The sequence below is a fragment of the Phocoena sinus genome, chromosome 11 (genome assembly GCF_008692025.1).
Source record: "Phocoena sinus isolate mPhoSin1 chromosome 11, mPhoSin1.pri, whole genome shotgun sequence".
Lineage (NCBI taxonomy): Eukaryota > Metazoa > Chordata > Mammalia > Artiodactyla > Phocoenidae > Phocoena > Phocoena sinus.
Window position 1 is genome coordinate 40,085,229 of NC_045773.1, and position 14,680 is coordinate 40,099,908.

Sequence of the window (14,680 nt, forward strand, 5' to 3'; positions counted from 1 at the left end):
CCCATCTCTCAGCAACCTTTATTCCAAGAGATAAACTCTAGTAGAAGTGGTTTTTGTCCCCTATGTGCTCTGGGAGTTAGTGGTTGGGTGACAGAACCCCTTTGCCGGTCTCCAGGGAAGGGAAACGAAACTTCAAGGGCCATTTCCTTCCACTGAGCATTTGTGCAAATCCTAGTTAAGTTGCTTTTCCACAGGCACAGGCTGCTTGAATCTCTGGAGTCTAAAACTGTCCTTCGTCACAGTGAGGGGGACTTGGGAGTCTTGTCCACTTTCAGCAGCATAGCTCTGGATTTTCTCAGAATGAAGTGCTAGTTAGTGGTGTGTCTCTGCAAAGACTTGCATTTTCGCAATGGATGTGAAAAACATTTGCTTAGCATAACTTTTCCCCCTTTAGGAATAGCCAAACTAGAAGAAGGACGGCTTACTGGGAGTGTGACCGGAAATGACATCACCGCCCCTCCAAACAAGGAGCTCCCACCAAGCCCAGAGAAGAAAACAAAGGTAGGTGCCAGAATGGTGGGTTGTCTTCTGCTGTAATTTTTTAAAACTATCTTCTGCTTATTATTGCTTGAATCATGCAAATGAAATTTCTTTTTTCTGAGCTATTATGAGTCCTTCCTCAAGTTTGGACATGCTTAGAAAATATTTTATGTTCCCATTTTACCATGGTGGCCTAACTCAAACCTTTAAATCTTTTGCTTTTGACCGTATTATCTTGAATATCTGTTCTGTAGATGTTGTTTCTGCTTCCCTTAACAACAATGATAAAGGGAATCACAGAATTATTCAGAAATCCATTCTGAAGTCTCTGTTAATGAAAAAGGAGCACAGATTGTTAAGGTGGATCATAGCTCCAGACATTTATTGATACTTATTGCAAAGTACAAATGCCACATTTTAGTGTGGGCTTAAAACAGGACGTTGATATTGCCTCATAGAGGTGCAGATAATAAATAGCCTAATCACCTGCTGGTGACTTTCTTCACAGAATTATTGCAGGCTTCAAAAGTTAATTGTTTAAAGTTATGACTGAATTTAAATCTTCAGGTGCCAAACTGCTGGAATTTGTGACACTGTCATTAAGAAACAATTCCCAGTTTTCTTTATCTGCATCCTGGTGTCTTTCCACTATTTACTGAGCTCAGAAGAAAGGAGTGCTAATTTTCAGTTGCATCTTTCCTCATTGCTTATAATTTTACTTTGAATTGTGCAATTTATACTTTTTTTTAAAATTTGTTTTTATTCTTGTCTGTGTGTTTGATGTTGGCCTGTAAATAAAAAACAACAAATCAACTTAAAGCCTTTGGCCACCACTCAACCTGCAAAGACTTCAACATCGAAAGCCAAAACACAGCCCACTTCTCTCCCTAAGCAGCCAGCTCCCACCACCTTTGGTGGGTCGAATAAAAAACCCATGAGCCTTGCTTCAGGCTCAGCACCGGCTGCCCCACCCAAACGCCCAGCTGCTGCCACTGCCAGGCCTTCCACCTTACCTTCAAAAGACGGGAAGCCCAAGGTAAGTAGTCACCTGAGCACCGTGCCAGGGAAAAGTTTTCCCCTCCGAGCGTCAGGTAGTCAGACTCTGTCTGGAAGCAGGCTGGTGGACTAGGGGAAAGGAGAGGGCAAAGGGGGAAGGGTAACGCAAATCACTTTGGGAGCTCTTGATGCAGCCATGAAATTCAGTGGCCTTGTTTTCCTTTGTGCCTTTTCTGCCCTGGCTGGAGGCACTCTTGCCTCTGCTTTGGCTCCTCCTTTCTCCGAGCTCTTCCTCACTCTTCGTCTGTTTACATACTGGTTAACCAGTTTCCCCACTCCACATGCCAATCATATACTCATTTTTGGTGTAATTCCGCCATCAAATTCCCAGTCAAATTCAATTCTTTGTCTTTCTTCTTAATCATCCCGCAGAAGTGAATTTCCTCCATTAGTTGATTAGTGATTAGCTCTTCCAGCTTATCTTCCAGCAGATTCCAGCATCAGGTGGTAACTTAACTTTGCTTTTGGCATTAGGCTACCTCTCACTGGGCTCCTTCTGCAGTTTTTCAGTTTTCCGGGTCACCCACACATTATTGCTTAGAAATGGGTCAGTTTGGAACAGCAGTAGCTTCACAGGATTGTTCTTGGAGGAGAGGGTGGGTGGAATCTGTAACTGCCTTTTCTAATATCTTCTTTTCTTTGAAAAGGGGCTTTAGGTCAGCCTGATATTACATTTTTTTTTTTTTTTTTTTGCGGTACGCGGGCCTCTCACCGCTGCGGCCTCTCCCGCTGCGAAGCACAGGCTCCGGACGCACAGGCTCAGCAGCCATGGCTCACGGGCCCAGCCGTGCCACGGCATGTGGGATCCTCCTCGACCTGGGCACGAACTCGTGTCCCCTGCATCGGCAGGTGGACCCTCAACCACTGCGCCACCAGGGAAGCCCCGATATTACTCTTTAAAATCATGATGAGGAATAGTTTACCATGTTAAAATGTCAGTGTTTTTATTTAATCTTGTAAAGAAAACTTGTGGAACCTAGGAATTGTCGGCTAGGTTGACAACCCTGGCCAAGAAACTGAGAAATCCTAGTATAGACTAGGAATTATAAAATCTCGTAAAGCTTTCTGATCCTCATTTACCCAGTTGACACTGCTTTTCTTGATGTTTAGAAAACAATTTATTTGAATAAGAGGGCAGAGGGAAGGTGGCTGGAGCCGTGGCAGCAGCTCCTCCCTGACACTTTCTTAGCAGCAAATCCTGGGGGAGACAGAGGAGACCATGGGAAGGAGCGGGTACTGTCTAGTGAAGTTCACTCTGTAATAATAACAAAAATGAAGCATACTGTAGTGGTTTCTTTATAGACATTAACTCTTTTAATTCTCTCTCTCAACAACCCATAATGTGGATTTTAGTATCCTCATTTCAGAGCTCAGTTAAGTAACCTTTCTGTAGTCCAGTGCTACTAAGCGGCAGAGCCCATATTTGAACTTGGGTCTAACTCCAACACTGGTGCTCAGGGCCTCTATCAACACTCTTGTTTCCTGTCTTTTTGCCATGCAGCTTTTAGACAGCATTTTGAGATGCTGCTGACCTGAAGAGGTGATGTGCCTCATAATGATTACTGTTGTTTATCTTTTAGATAAGAAACAGATGGAAACATTTTGAGAGATGGATAAAAACTAAAGCCTACTGAAATTTGTTTTTTCCTTATTTGGTAGAAAGATTTATAGGAGCAAACAAAGGGGAAAAAACTATTCAGAAAAAATAAGATCTGTGATTCTGGCAGAGGAGAAAATATAGTTGAGAAAACAGGAGAGTGACTCCAACTCTGAGAGCAGGCTGGTTCTGCAGCCTGCTGAGGCCAAAAGCCTGACGTCTAAAGAACATCACATCCTTTAGAGATTTCTATCTCAAGCAACTTTTTTCTAACTTATTTTATTATTATTACTCTTACTAGCAAAATATAAGACCCCACCCGATTATTCTGACTCATAGTATTGAAATTTTGAAGGAGACCCCAGAGAGCATCTGGTTTAGTCTTTACATTTTAGAGTAAACAGAGCAGGAGTCCCTCTGCACGGAATCCCACGACACGCTCGAGACAGAGCTGATAGCTGGACCACTTCCCCTGATTCCAACCTTAGGGTTCTTTAACACCATGCTTGGGCCCTTCGTTTGTAGGAATGGTCGTTACCCTGCATTTGCAGGGTTAGATTTTATTTAAATGGCTGCCAGCCCTTAATTTCTGAGAACCTCCTTAGCTGATTTTCCAGTTAAGCAATATCCTGCTTGTCTCCACCAACATACTACCCTCTGTGTGGCCATTTCTCTTGGAGTATAAGAGCTGGTTCCCCTTTGTCTGTGGTTTGGCTTACTCTCTTGAGTAACATGGTATATTTGCTTATCAAAACAGTCTGTTCATTGCCTATTCCTGTAGAAACCAGGCTGTATTGATTCCTTCCCTTCCTTGATAGTGACTGCATGCCCAGCCTCCATGGAAGAGGAGCTAGAGTGACCCAGATGGCCTGTGTCTGCACTTGAGAGGCTTTTCCCTTTTGCTTTCAGTCAGAACTGTGGCATCGGCCTCCTCATTCCCTCTGTTGGTCAGGCCTGCACCCTCCACTGCCCCTTCTCACTGTCCCTGTGCTCTTACAGAATCCTCATCCTCCCATCCCTAACATCACTTATTATCAAAGCTGGTCCGTAACGATCCTTTGTTCCAGCCTCCTTTGTCCAGATGAGGAAATAAAGCCCAGAGAGGCTCAGTGATTTGCCCAAGATCACACTGTGAGTTGCGGTCCTGCCTGGGGCTGGAGCTTAGACCTGACTGATTTGGTCAATGCAGTTTCCAGCTGCAGCTCCATCCTGTTCAGAATTCACTGGGTGCATCTTAGCCAAAAGAATGGCTGAATTTGACTGAACATTTAAAATTTTTTGTTTTATGTATTTGTTTGATCTCTGGTCACATATTAATACCTTAAATACATAAGTATTTAATGCAGTGGATCCTGAGGCAGATGTACTTTGTGGTGTGGTATATTTTCAGAGCTGTTCACTCTCACTGGTTCAGGTTGGATTCAGGTGGTTTGACTCCCTGTTTCCTGATTCCCGATCACACGGCACCCTACATAGCCATTTCTCACGTTGTGTGGAGGACTTTGATCATATAGCCACATATATTTCCTATCAGTGGTGCCAAACCCACAGTACCCCTGATTTCTGGCATAAGCTTATATGGAACCATCCTTTGGCGTGACTTCCTCGGCCTATTGCTGACCTGCAGCTCTTATTCCCACTTTCCTATTAGCAGCCTGTTGCAGAGGCAAAGATTCCTGAGAAGCGGGCCTCACCATCCAAGCCAGCCTCGCCATCCAAGCTGGTCTCTGCCCTGGCCGGTAGGCCTGGCTCCAAGAGCACCCAGACTGTTCCAAAAGCCACAGCAGCTGCCACTCTTGCCTCAGCTGGGCCAAGCAGTAGGAGCCCCTCTACACCCCTGCCCAAGAGGCCTGCTGGTGAGTACTGCGCTTCCCTCCCATGGGAACCAGTGGGGAGGAGGGTGGGGCCTTGGCTTTTTGCTCCAGCCATAGCGCCAACCGGCATCACAGACATCTGTGCAGACCTGCTTGTGCACCAGTCCTTAATGAGGTCTGTTGAAAAGTGATAGCCTTGATCTCCATGTGAGGTTAGTAAGTATGTGTATCCAGAAAAATCCTGAGTGAAGGGGATTCTCATGAATTCCAAGGTAGAATTTACTATTCCTTTCTTAGTAACTCCACAGCACGTGGACTTTCATGATAAGAAATAGGCCATTCAAAGAAAGTCCAGGTAGAAGGGAAGGCATCGTCAAGACTGTAGAAAAGAGTAAGACACAGTGCTTGGCCTTGGACGCTCCATCAGGGCGTGGTCTTTACTCGGCTGTCTGATTTACTAGTTTGTTCTCAGATACTAGCACAGCCCCTGGCTCAAACAGTTCAGTAATTGTTGAATGAATGCATGAATCTCAGTTTTGGATGAGCCATTCAGTAGGTTATTTTGTTAATCGTGATGTTAAAAAGTATACGTTTGTGCAGCGGTCAAGACTGAGGGGAAACCTGCAGACATCAAGAAGATGGCTACGAAGTCTGCACCAGGTAAAACCCCATCCCCCGCTTCGTGGATCCCAGATTTAAACTCCCACCTCTTCCACGGCTTTAAGGCTCCCTTTGCTCTCTTCCCTGCATACCTGTTATCTCTCACTCCCACCTTTGCAGCTGACGTGAGTCGCCCAAAGAGCACCTCCACCAGTTCCGTGAAGAAAAGTGCCACGGTCCCTGGGGCGGCACCCCCAGCAGGGGTGACTCCCAGCCGCGTCAAGCCCACAGCCACCCCTCCCCGGCCCTCTGGGACTCCTTCCGTGGACAAGAAGCCCACAGCAGCCAAGCCCAGCTCCTCTGCCCCAAGGCTGGGCCGCGTGGCTACCAATGCTTCTGCCCCTGATCTGAAGAATGTCCGTTCCAAGGTTGGCTCCACGGAAAACATCAAGCACCAGCCTGGAGGAGGCCGGGTGAGTCCAGGGAGCTTGGGGTCCTTGGCAGGCTGGCCCTTGCTTCTTCCTCTGCCACATCTAAGCACCGTTCCCAGGCATGTCCTTGCATCAGCCCAAGGGGCCCACCATGCAGGGAGCAGTCAGGACGTTGGATTCAGCGTCAGGGAATTTCCTCCTGGGCTCCACCTCCCAGCAGCAGCAAGCAGGTGGCTCTGAGCTTTCTCTTCTCCTCTCCTGTTCTGCATTTTGGGGTTTAGGCTTACATTTTTGGAGGAAAAAGTGTTCTGCTTTACAAAACAAACAGAGGAGGCCTCTGAGCCTTGAACAGGTGAGAGACACTGGGCAGAAACCTGGTTTGTTCTGTTTCTTACGCCTGCACTGTGAACAGCAGGATAGGCAGAAAGAAGATGGACCACCTCTTTGTTCCCTATGCTGTGTCTTGGGTGGAGAGTCTGTCTGAACGAGGACTAGTGTCCTCTTGTGGCCAGGGTGACTTGCTGCGAGCCCCTGGCTTTCCTAAACAAAGGACCGTGATAGAGTGTTGAGATGGAGAAGCATGACTGGACACAGAGCTTCACTTTAAGGACTTTCTGGGTGCATCCACCCCAGAATTATTTGTTAACTATTAGCAGCCACGGGGATTTTATGTGTGAAAAGGTGGTGGCAAAAGTCCAAGTTCAAAGTCCCAGGAGCAGCAACCTTCTCACCTCCTGCCTCATTCTCTAGCACTTAAACCACCACCAACGGCGTGCGCCTCCCCCCGCCCACCCGCCACTCAGGATAGGATACTTAAATTGCTTCAATCCAGAGCTGCTAAAAAATTGAAGAGCGTCCAAAATGAAGCAGAATCCTGGTGCTGTTGGAAGACACTGATGGAAAACTGGGATAAGGGCCCAAGAGTTGCTTTTGACAAGAGATTATGGCTCTAACGTACCCAGCCAGGCATCTGGGGCTGTGGTGGTGATGGCCTGTCTGTTCCCCACCCTGGCCCATGCTCTTCTTATGTTTTCATGGTGCAAAAGTTGCAGGAGGTCTTGGTGGAGAGTTCAGTAACTCAGTCTGGTGATGAAAGTATTTTCTGTTCCAACGTACCTGAGGGTGTGGCACTTCCCATCATCAGTAATGGCTCCCTGTGACCATGGCAGCTTGCTTGGGGCATATCAGAACATAGGGCAGGGGGGTGGGACATTGTGATTTGAAAACCCCAGTACACACTCAGAAGAGAATCACTCATTTAGCCTCCTTCTTGCCTCTTCTCCACGAATGGTGTCTTGATCTCTTCCTCATGTCTCAAGTCTGGTCTGTAGCCCCTCTCCTTCCAGCTTGGTCTGCCCTGGCAAATCGGTGGTTTTTTCCTAGGAGCAAGGGTGACCTGCTTCTGCATGGTGGCCTGGCCTGGATGCGAGTCCCCTTCAGCCTTCTTCCCTTCTTTGTATCTGGGCTCTTGTCCTCTTGGTTTGAAATTTGCCCTCCCTTTATCTCCATCCAGGCCAAAGTAGAGAAAAAAACAGAGGCAGCTGCTCCAGCTCGAAAGCCTGAACCTAACGCAGTCACTAAAGCAGCCGGCCCAATTGGCAGTGCACAGAAACCGCCTGCTGGGAAAGTGAGTTTTATTTAGACTTTTACCTCTTGAAGGTAAAAAGATGGTCAACTGTTTCTTCCAGCCTCAGTCACTTTCCCTTCTATTGCGCTTTTTTCTTATCCTTAACTAGTTTCTACTTCTCCCTGTGTTCCTTCCTCTGTGTTTGATGACGCAGGCATCAGAAAGTATTCTCTATTAACCTGAAAGTTAACAGAGCTAGGAGCCCACTAGCCCTTTAGGGAATATTTATTTAGCTGGATAAAATGGATCCAAACGCTTTCAGTCCCTTCCTTCACTCTGACCTTGATCTGAAACACACCCATTATGTACACAAACACAGAGTACCCAGCTTCTTCCTCAGTAAGACATGGCACTGCTAACCTTCCAGCAACAGGAGCCCTGGAGCCCCTGTGCTTCAAGTTCAGCTGAAGGCCCCTCCCAGCACCTCTGGGTGTGGAGATAGCTTCATTTGTCCTGGTTCTCCAAGGACCTCTGTACTGAGAGTTAGGATGCTGATTCCCAGCGAAAACCCACTCAGCATAGGGATTGCACCGTCACCTGGATGCAGCGGGGAAATGCTAGGTTCTTTCCCCTTGTCTCCACACCCTGGAGCCAGGGCCCTCCTCTTGCCCCGGGAACCTTCTGCCCTTATCTGTGGCAGGTAGGTGGCCAGCGCAAGGACTTTGTATGGTTGGCAGGTGGGGAAGGCTGCGCCATGGTTCCTGGGAGCTTCTAGAGGTCCTGTAGGTCTCTGGTTCATTAGGAAAGTGGTTTGCTCACCAGTTGTTCATCATTGATGTATGTAAAGAAGGCAAGGAACAGTTGGAGTTTCTCAGGGTAGATTCTACTCTGGGGAGAACCCTTCAGTTTGGGGGCTACTACATCATTTGTGAAGTGCTCTAAGGAAAGGAAGGAAGGACGCTGGCAACTATTCCTTCTTGAGAAGGCTCAAAAAGAATTATTTGTCCCAGATCTTGGATCCTGAGCCTTTGTGTTGCTCCATTCCAGGGGGAGCCGTTTATATACAACACATTGTGCAGGTGCCCCCCCAGATTGTGCCTCACTGCAGCCCTGCCCAGAGCCCAGTCTCTTTACACATGAAACAGGGCACAGGATTGGACATCTGGAGGATTGTGGAAGGGGTTTTACCCTGGAATCAAAAAGAAGACTAGACTTAAACCTCAATTGCACTGTGCTTTCTTGAGTCCTGAGACAAGTGGGCTCTGCATGGAAGTGTGGCTTCGGCCTGTGCCCCCTGGTGCCCAGGGTTCTGCATAGCAGGTCCAGCAGCCTCGGGTCCCTTCCTTCCCATCAGCATCAGATCTGGGCTGTGAGCCAGCGGCCCCGGGCTTCTCCACACAGCCTTTGCTTCCTAGAGCAGGTCTGGCTGCAGCGATTCCAGGCCCCAGATTTAAGGGAAGTGCCGTCCTTGGGTGAGGACGGGTCCGGATGAGCAGGACCCTTGCAGAGAGGAGCGTCGGGGAGAGAGCAGGCCAGGGGTGGCCCGTGGCTGAGTGGGCATTGGGGCCACTGCTGTCTGCACCCTGTGAACTGCAGCCGGCCCCCAGGAGCAGTGAGGATGCCCATGTAGCACTCTGGCGACATCTTCTGTCCTTGTGTTGTTTGTTCGTGTTTTCACTCCCTTCCTGCTCCTTCCAGTTCCTTGGCCTGTGCTTTTCCACAGCAGTTCTGCTGAAGGTGGGGTTTTAACAGCACTCCCTGCCGCTCATCGTGGTCACGTGTGGACTCACTGCCTGCCCTGTGTCGGTTCTAACCAGCCCTCTCCCTTTGTGTTGTTTTTTCTGTTCTCTAACACTCCAGGTCCAGATAGTCTCCAAAAAAGTGAGCTACAGCCATATTCAGTCCAAGTGTGGTTCCAAGGACAATATTAAGCATGTCCCTGGAGGTGGTAATGTAAGTATGCGCTCGGGGCCGCTGGTGTCTGAGGCACCCGGGAAAGAGGGCCGCCCCGCCCTGGCGGGCGAGCGGAGTCGGGGGGACCCTGATGCTCAAATGTGTTCAGACTGAGTGTTTCTGGTGAGCCCTAAATGACAGCTGGGTGACACCCACTTGACATCTTTTGCCCCTGTGGGTGGGAGGCCTTAGGGGTTCAGAGACCTGTTCTGAGGGATGCGGTCTGTCTCGAGTCCGCTCTTGGGGGTGCAGTGGTCCTGACCTGGAGACAGATGTCCGGACTTCTCCAGAGCCCATCCTCAAGTCCTTGCTGTTGTAGAGCAGGGAGTTTGTGTTCCACGTGCTCCCACCCCTCCTGTGCCCTCCCTGCATCTCTGTGACTCTGCTCTTTCTCCTCTTCTCTCCCTGCTTCCTTCCCCCTCTTTTCTTTCTGCTCTCTTTCCCCCACTGTTTACCTTTTCCAACCCCTTCCTCCTATTTCCTTTTCTTTTTGGCTCTTCCCCTCTCCCATCCAGACATCCTGTTTATCATGCTGCTACTCTGTACCACCCTTAAGATCTGTGTTAGGGACACAGGTGACTGGGGCTCATAGGGAGGTCCTGGTCTAGGGAGAGATGGGGTAGATCACCATCGTCATCTGGTATGTGGAGAGCACACTTGCATTTTCCACGTCCCTGTGACAGAGCCCTGCCCTCACCGCCTCTCCCCTCGCTTCTCTCCCACCCCAAGAGGGAGAGAGCTGCCCTGTCCTGGTCTCCCTTGGGTTCATTCAGTTCCTTCTCCTCTCTTTCCTGACCTGGATTAAGTCCTGCTCTGCTTACCCTCTTCATTTTTAGGCTCTGTCCCCCTGCCCCCTCAGTGGTCATGTCGTCCTGCCCATGGCTTACAGAGGGCCCAACCCTGCAGTTCTGCTGTGAGGGTGCAAACATAGAACACCTCTTTCTTCCCCGCGCACCACTCCCCTACTGCACATCCTTCCTGGTCATCTCCCCACCACTGGCTCTTCCTGGTGTGGGCAGAAACTGCATCCTTGGCACTCGGGTGGCTGGTTCTAGGCCAACTTGGAAGTTGGCCAGAGATCAGCCATCCCAGTGTGGGAAGGCAGAGGTGGGGGAAGCTTTTAAAGGCAGTGTGTGGTTAAGGTGAGAAAGATCCAACCCGTGAAGGGCGCAGGTAGGCACTGGCCCTAGCTTTTCCTCTCAGGCTTTGGCCTAGATGCAAACAGAAGGTGAACAGGGATTCTGAGGGAATTGGGTTGCGTGCATGTGTGTGTGGGGGGGGGGTGTGTGACACAGAAATGCATTTATATATGTTGTGTGGTGTATGTCAGAGCTCTGAAAATAGTCCTCGTTTATCTGTCACCTAGTATGGTCTTCCCACACTGCCTACACATGACTTCAAACAAGATTTTTTTGGTGAGGGAATGTACTTTTTAAAAGAGTTTTCATTTTAGGAGGTTTCCTTAAACAGCAGAGCATTAGGAAAATGCCTGTGACAGTGTTTCCAGTGGGAAGATGAGGGTAAACAGCCTGGACTATGGCGTTGTCCTGCCTTCCATCAGCCCCTCCATAAAGCCACCATAAATATACCTGTGTATAAGAAGGATGGCCACCAGCCGTACGCGTCTAACCCCATTCCCCCACAGGGCCCTCCTTACCCCAGAGAGAAATTCTGGGGCTACCACAGGGATTCGTGGCTTGGAACAGGATCCTGGTCAGTACTCCCCACATGTCCCCATGTACACATAAACATGCGTCTTGTTGAGAACTGAGAGGCCATCGGGTGAGAACATAGCAGCTACTTCTGTGGCTGATCCCAGTTTAAATGTTGCGGCAGTTTTAATTCCATTTCACCCTTGCAAGGAGGGGTGTGTATGTTAATGGGTTCTGAGACCTGTTGGCAGTGTCACTTCAGTAGCAGTATTGACACCTGCAGCGGCCTGCAGGCCAGGGGCAGATCACGTGAGCACACGGCTTGAGCAAGGTGCGGGAATGCCGGGTTGGTGGTGAACAGGCTGGTGCTGGCTGCCAGGCGTCACTGCAGGCGACTTTAGGGCGACTCCCTAAAGCCAAAGCCGTCAGTGGAGGCCGGTGGCTAGGGGAGCGGGTTGGGGGTATCTTTTGGAAGCGGATTGTGGCTCTTCTATGTACCAGCCTGGGAAGGCAGAGCTTGTCTCAGAGGCTTTGTTAACTTAGTGAGATGCAATTAAGCTTTTTAAAACTTTATATATATATATATATATATATATATATATATAAATTTATTTATTTTTGGCTGACTTGGGTCTTCGTTGCTGCACACCGGCTTTCTCTAGTTGTGGCGAGCGGGGGCTACTCTTCGTTGTGATGCGCGGGCTCTAGGCCACGCAGGCTTTAGTAGTTGTGGCTTGTGGGCTCTAGAGCGCAGGCTCAGTAGTTGTGGCGCAACGGGCTTAGTTGCTCCATGGCATGTGGGATCTTCTGGCCCAGGGCTCAAACCCGTGTCCCCTGCATTGACAGGCGGATTCTTAACCACTGTGCCACCAGGGAAGTCCCTAAAACTTGTAATTACTGAAATTTTCAAACATATACAAAAGTAGAGAAAATGGTAACGTGAATTGGATGTACTTTTTTACCCAGCTTCATTTATTAATCTTTGTGGCCAGTCTTATCTATATATGCCCCACCCCAGTTATTTCGAAGCCAGTTTCAGTTATATCTTTTATCTGCAAATATTCCAATATGTATCTTTAAAAGATAAGAACTCTAATATACATATGTATATAAAATCCCATAGCATGTTAAACAGGTTTGCTTAATCAGGAAACAACTAAGGTCCATAAGTTGTGATTGGTTGATTTGCATCTTATAATCTTAGGTTTCTCTTACTCTACAAGTTCCCTGTTCATTTTTTCTTTTTTCACGGTAATATTTTTTAAGAGTAAACTGAGTGGTTTGTCCTAGAATTTGGATTCTGCTGAGGATGTCCCCATGGTTTCACTGAACATATTCATTAGTCCCACAGTTTTCTTTTTATTTATTTATTGTTTTTTTTTAACATCTTCATTGGGGTATAATTGCTATTCAATGGTGTGTTAGTTTCTGCTTTATAACAAAGTGAATCAGTTATACATATACATATGTTCCCATATCTCTTCCCTCTTGCGTCTCCCTCCCTCCCACCCTCCCTATCCCACCCCTCCAGGCGGTCACAAAGCACTGAGCTGATCTCCCTGTGCTATGCGGCTGCTTCCCACTAGCTATCTATTTTACGATTGGTAGTGTATATATGTCCATGCCTCTCTCTCGCTTTGTCACAGCTCACCCTTCCCCCTCCCCATATCCTCGAGTCCGTTCTCTAGTAAGTCTGTGTCTTTATTCCTGTCTTACCCCTAGGTTCTTCATGACATTTTTTTCTTAAATTCCATATATATGTGTTAGCATACGGTATTTCTCTTTCTTTCTGACTTACTTCACTCTGTATGACAGACTCTAGGTCCATCCACCTCACTACACATAACTCAATTTCATTCTTTTTTATGGCTCAGTAATATTCCATTGTATTTATGTGCCACATCTTTATCCATTCATCCGACGATGGGCACCCACAGTTTTCTTTAGATTGATTCAGACTTGATATTTTCCCCCACATTTTTGCAAGACGTTCACAGGCAGTGGTGGTGTTTCTGTCAGGAAACATAATGTCTCACTCTTCTCGTTGTCTCACTCCTCGTGATGCTGGCGGCTGCTGATGCCCAAAACCATGAGTTCAGTGAAGGTGCACTGTGGTGAGACTCTAATTATCCTGTCCCTTCTGCATTATTGGCTGGAATACATCTATAAAGCAAAACTTCCCCTTTTCAACTATTATTTTTTTGAGGACTGGGTTCAGCTGTGGCACACTGTCAACAGATGTGTGGACTCCACACCCTGGCGAGAGCCCAGCCGTGGCGAGTGACCTCTGTTGACTCCTCACAGGTCATCTCAGGGATGGCGCAGGATGAGCCTGTCACCGTTGCCGAGGACACGTGGTGGCTTGCTTTAGCAGCTGCCAGATCTGTGGCTGGGAAAAGTGCATTTCCCCAAGCTCCTGTTTAGGGAGAACTGCAGCCTTGTTGGAAAGATGAGCCAGAGTAGAGGCTGCTGTTTTGATGGTAGTAGGTCGCTATAGGTGATGATTGAGCACCTGAAGCGATTAGTGTAGAGCTGGTGCTGAGGTCCCTTCAAGAGATGGTATGAAGAAGAGATGGAGTGAGGTTAGAGCCAGGGAAGCCTTTGGAGAAGGTGGCCTCTGACCTCGGGTTTGGAGACTATAAAGAGAGCATGGGTTTGGACCTGGCAGTACACCCTCTCTCACTGAGGCAGTCATTTTTTTGTCTGTTTTTCTCCTCAGGTTCAGATTCAGAACAAGAAGGTGGACATCTCTAAGGTCTCCTCCAAGTGTGGGTCCAAGGCTAACATTAAGCACAAGCCTGGTGAGTGGTGCCTCCCTTGTCCCAGGTTTCACCCCTATGTCTCTGTCCTTCCATGAAGATTCCTGGAGCCACACACCCAGGGCACAGCAGTAGAAACAACGTAGTCCTCAGTCCCTGTCAGGGAGGGGGGATTCTGGGCACTAACCTTTTAGTTGGAGGAGGAACAGTGTGGAAGGTTTGCCATTTGCACCAGCAGCGTCTTGAGGACCTGCTGTGTGCATGGCACTGTTGACCTAGGCCTAGGGGAAAGGTACGCTAGGGGCTAAGAACCCTTCTCAGCCTCCCAGGCAAGCGTTCAGGAGCTGGTGCTGAAGGAGCTCTGGAGAGTGGTGGTCGGGCCTTGCCTGTCAGACTCAGGAGCAAAGGGTATTCCCGAGCAGTGAAGCATCCACCAGCAGCTCCAGCAGGAGATAGGGAGCCATTCAATAATGCCGCCTCGGCCTGCCCATGTGGATCTTGCCACTACAGCAATGCAGACTCTCCTGTCAGCAGCACAGGTGGCCTGGCGCCCCCGCGGAGGCCTCTGAGCCACTGGCAATGTTGTCTGAGCAGGGCCTGCGTTCTTGGCTCGGCTGTACCCTGAGAGCCTCGTGTGTCTTGGACCCTGGGTCGGCAGCAGATTTGGGGTAGTGCCGTATCTATAGTGGCAGGCACACTGGCTGACAGGTCTGGTGTCTCAGATCAGTCGCCACGCCACGGGTCAGTTAAGGGGAAGGCAAAGAAAACTCC

The 14,680-nt window shown here is 48.7% G+C and overlaps 1 protein-coding gene across 8 annotated transcripts in view; it reads left to right on the forward strand.

Moving 5' to 3' along the window:
* Positions 1–14,680, forward strand: part of MAP4 (microtubule associated protein 4) — a 170,781-nt gene that overhangs the window by 150,719 nt on the left and 5,382 nt on the right. For 6 of the 8 annotated variants that reach the window (XM_032649821.1, XM_032649823.1, XM_032649825.1 and 3 more), the window contains 8 exons: positions 395–501; positions 1,301–1,516; positions 4,785–4,989; positions 5,548–5,607; positions 5,728–6,020; positions 7,492–7,605; positions 9,406–9,498; positions 13,870–13,951. In XM_032649821.1, the coding sequence (XP_032505712.1) occupies positions 395–501; positions 1,301–1,516; positions 4,785–4,989; positions 5,548–5,607; positions 5,728–6,020; positions 7,492–7,605; positions 9,406–9,498; positions 13,870–13,951 (1,170 nt within the window). The remainder of the gene's footprint in view (positions 1–394; positions 502–1,300; positions 1,517–4,784; positions 4,990–5,547; positions 5,608–5,727; positions 6,021–7,491; positions 7,606–9,405; positions 9,499–13,869; positions 13,952–14,680) is intronic. The other 2 variants (XM_032649819.1, XM_032649826.1) reach the window with 2 other exon arrangements.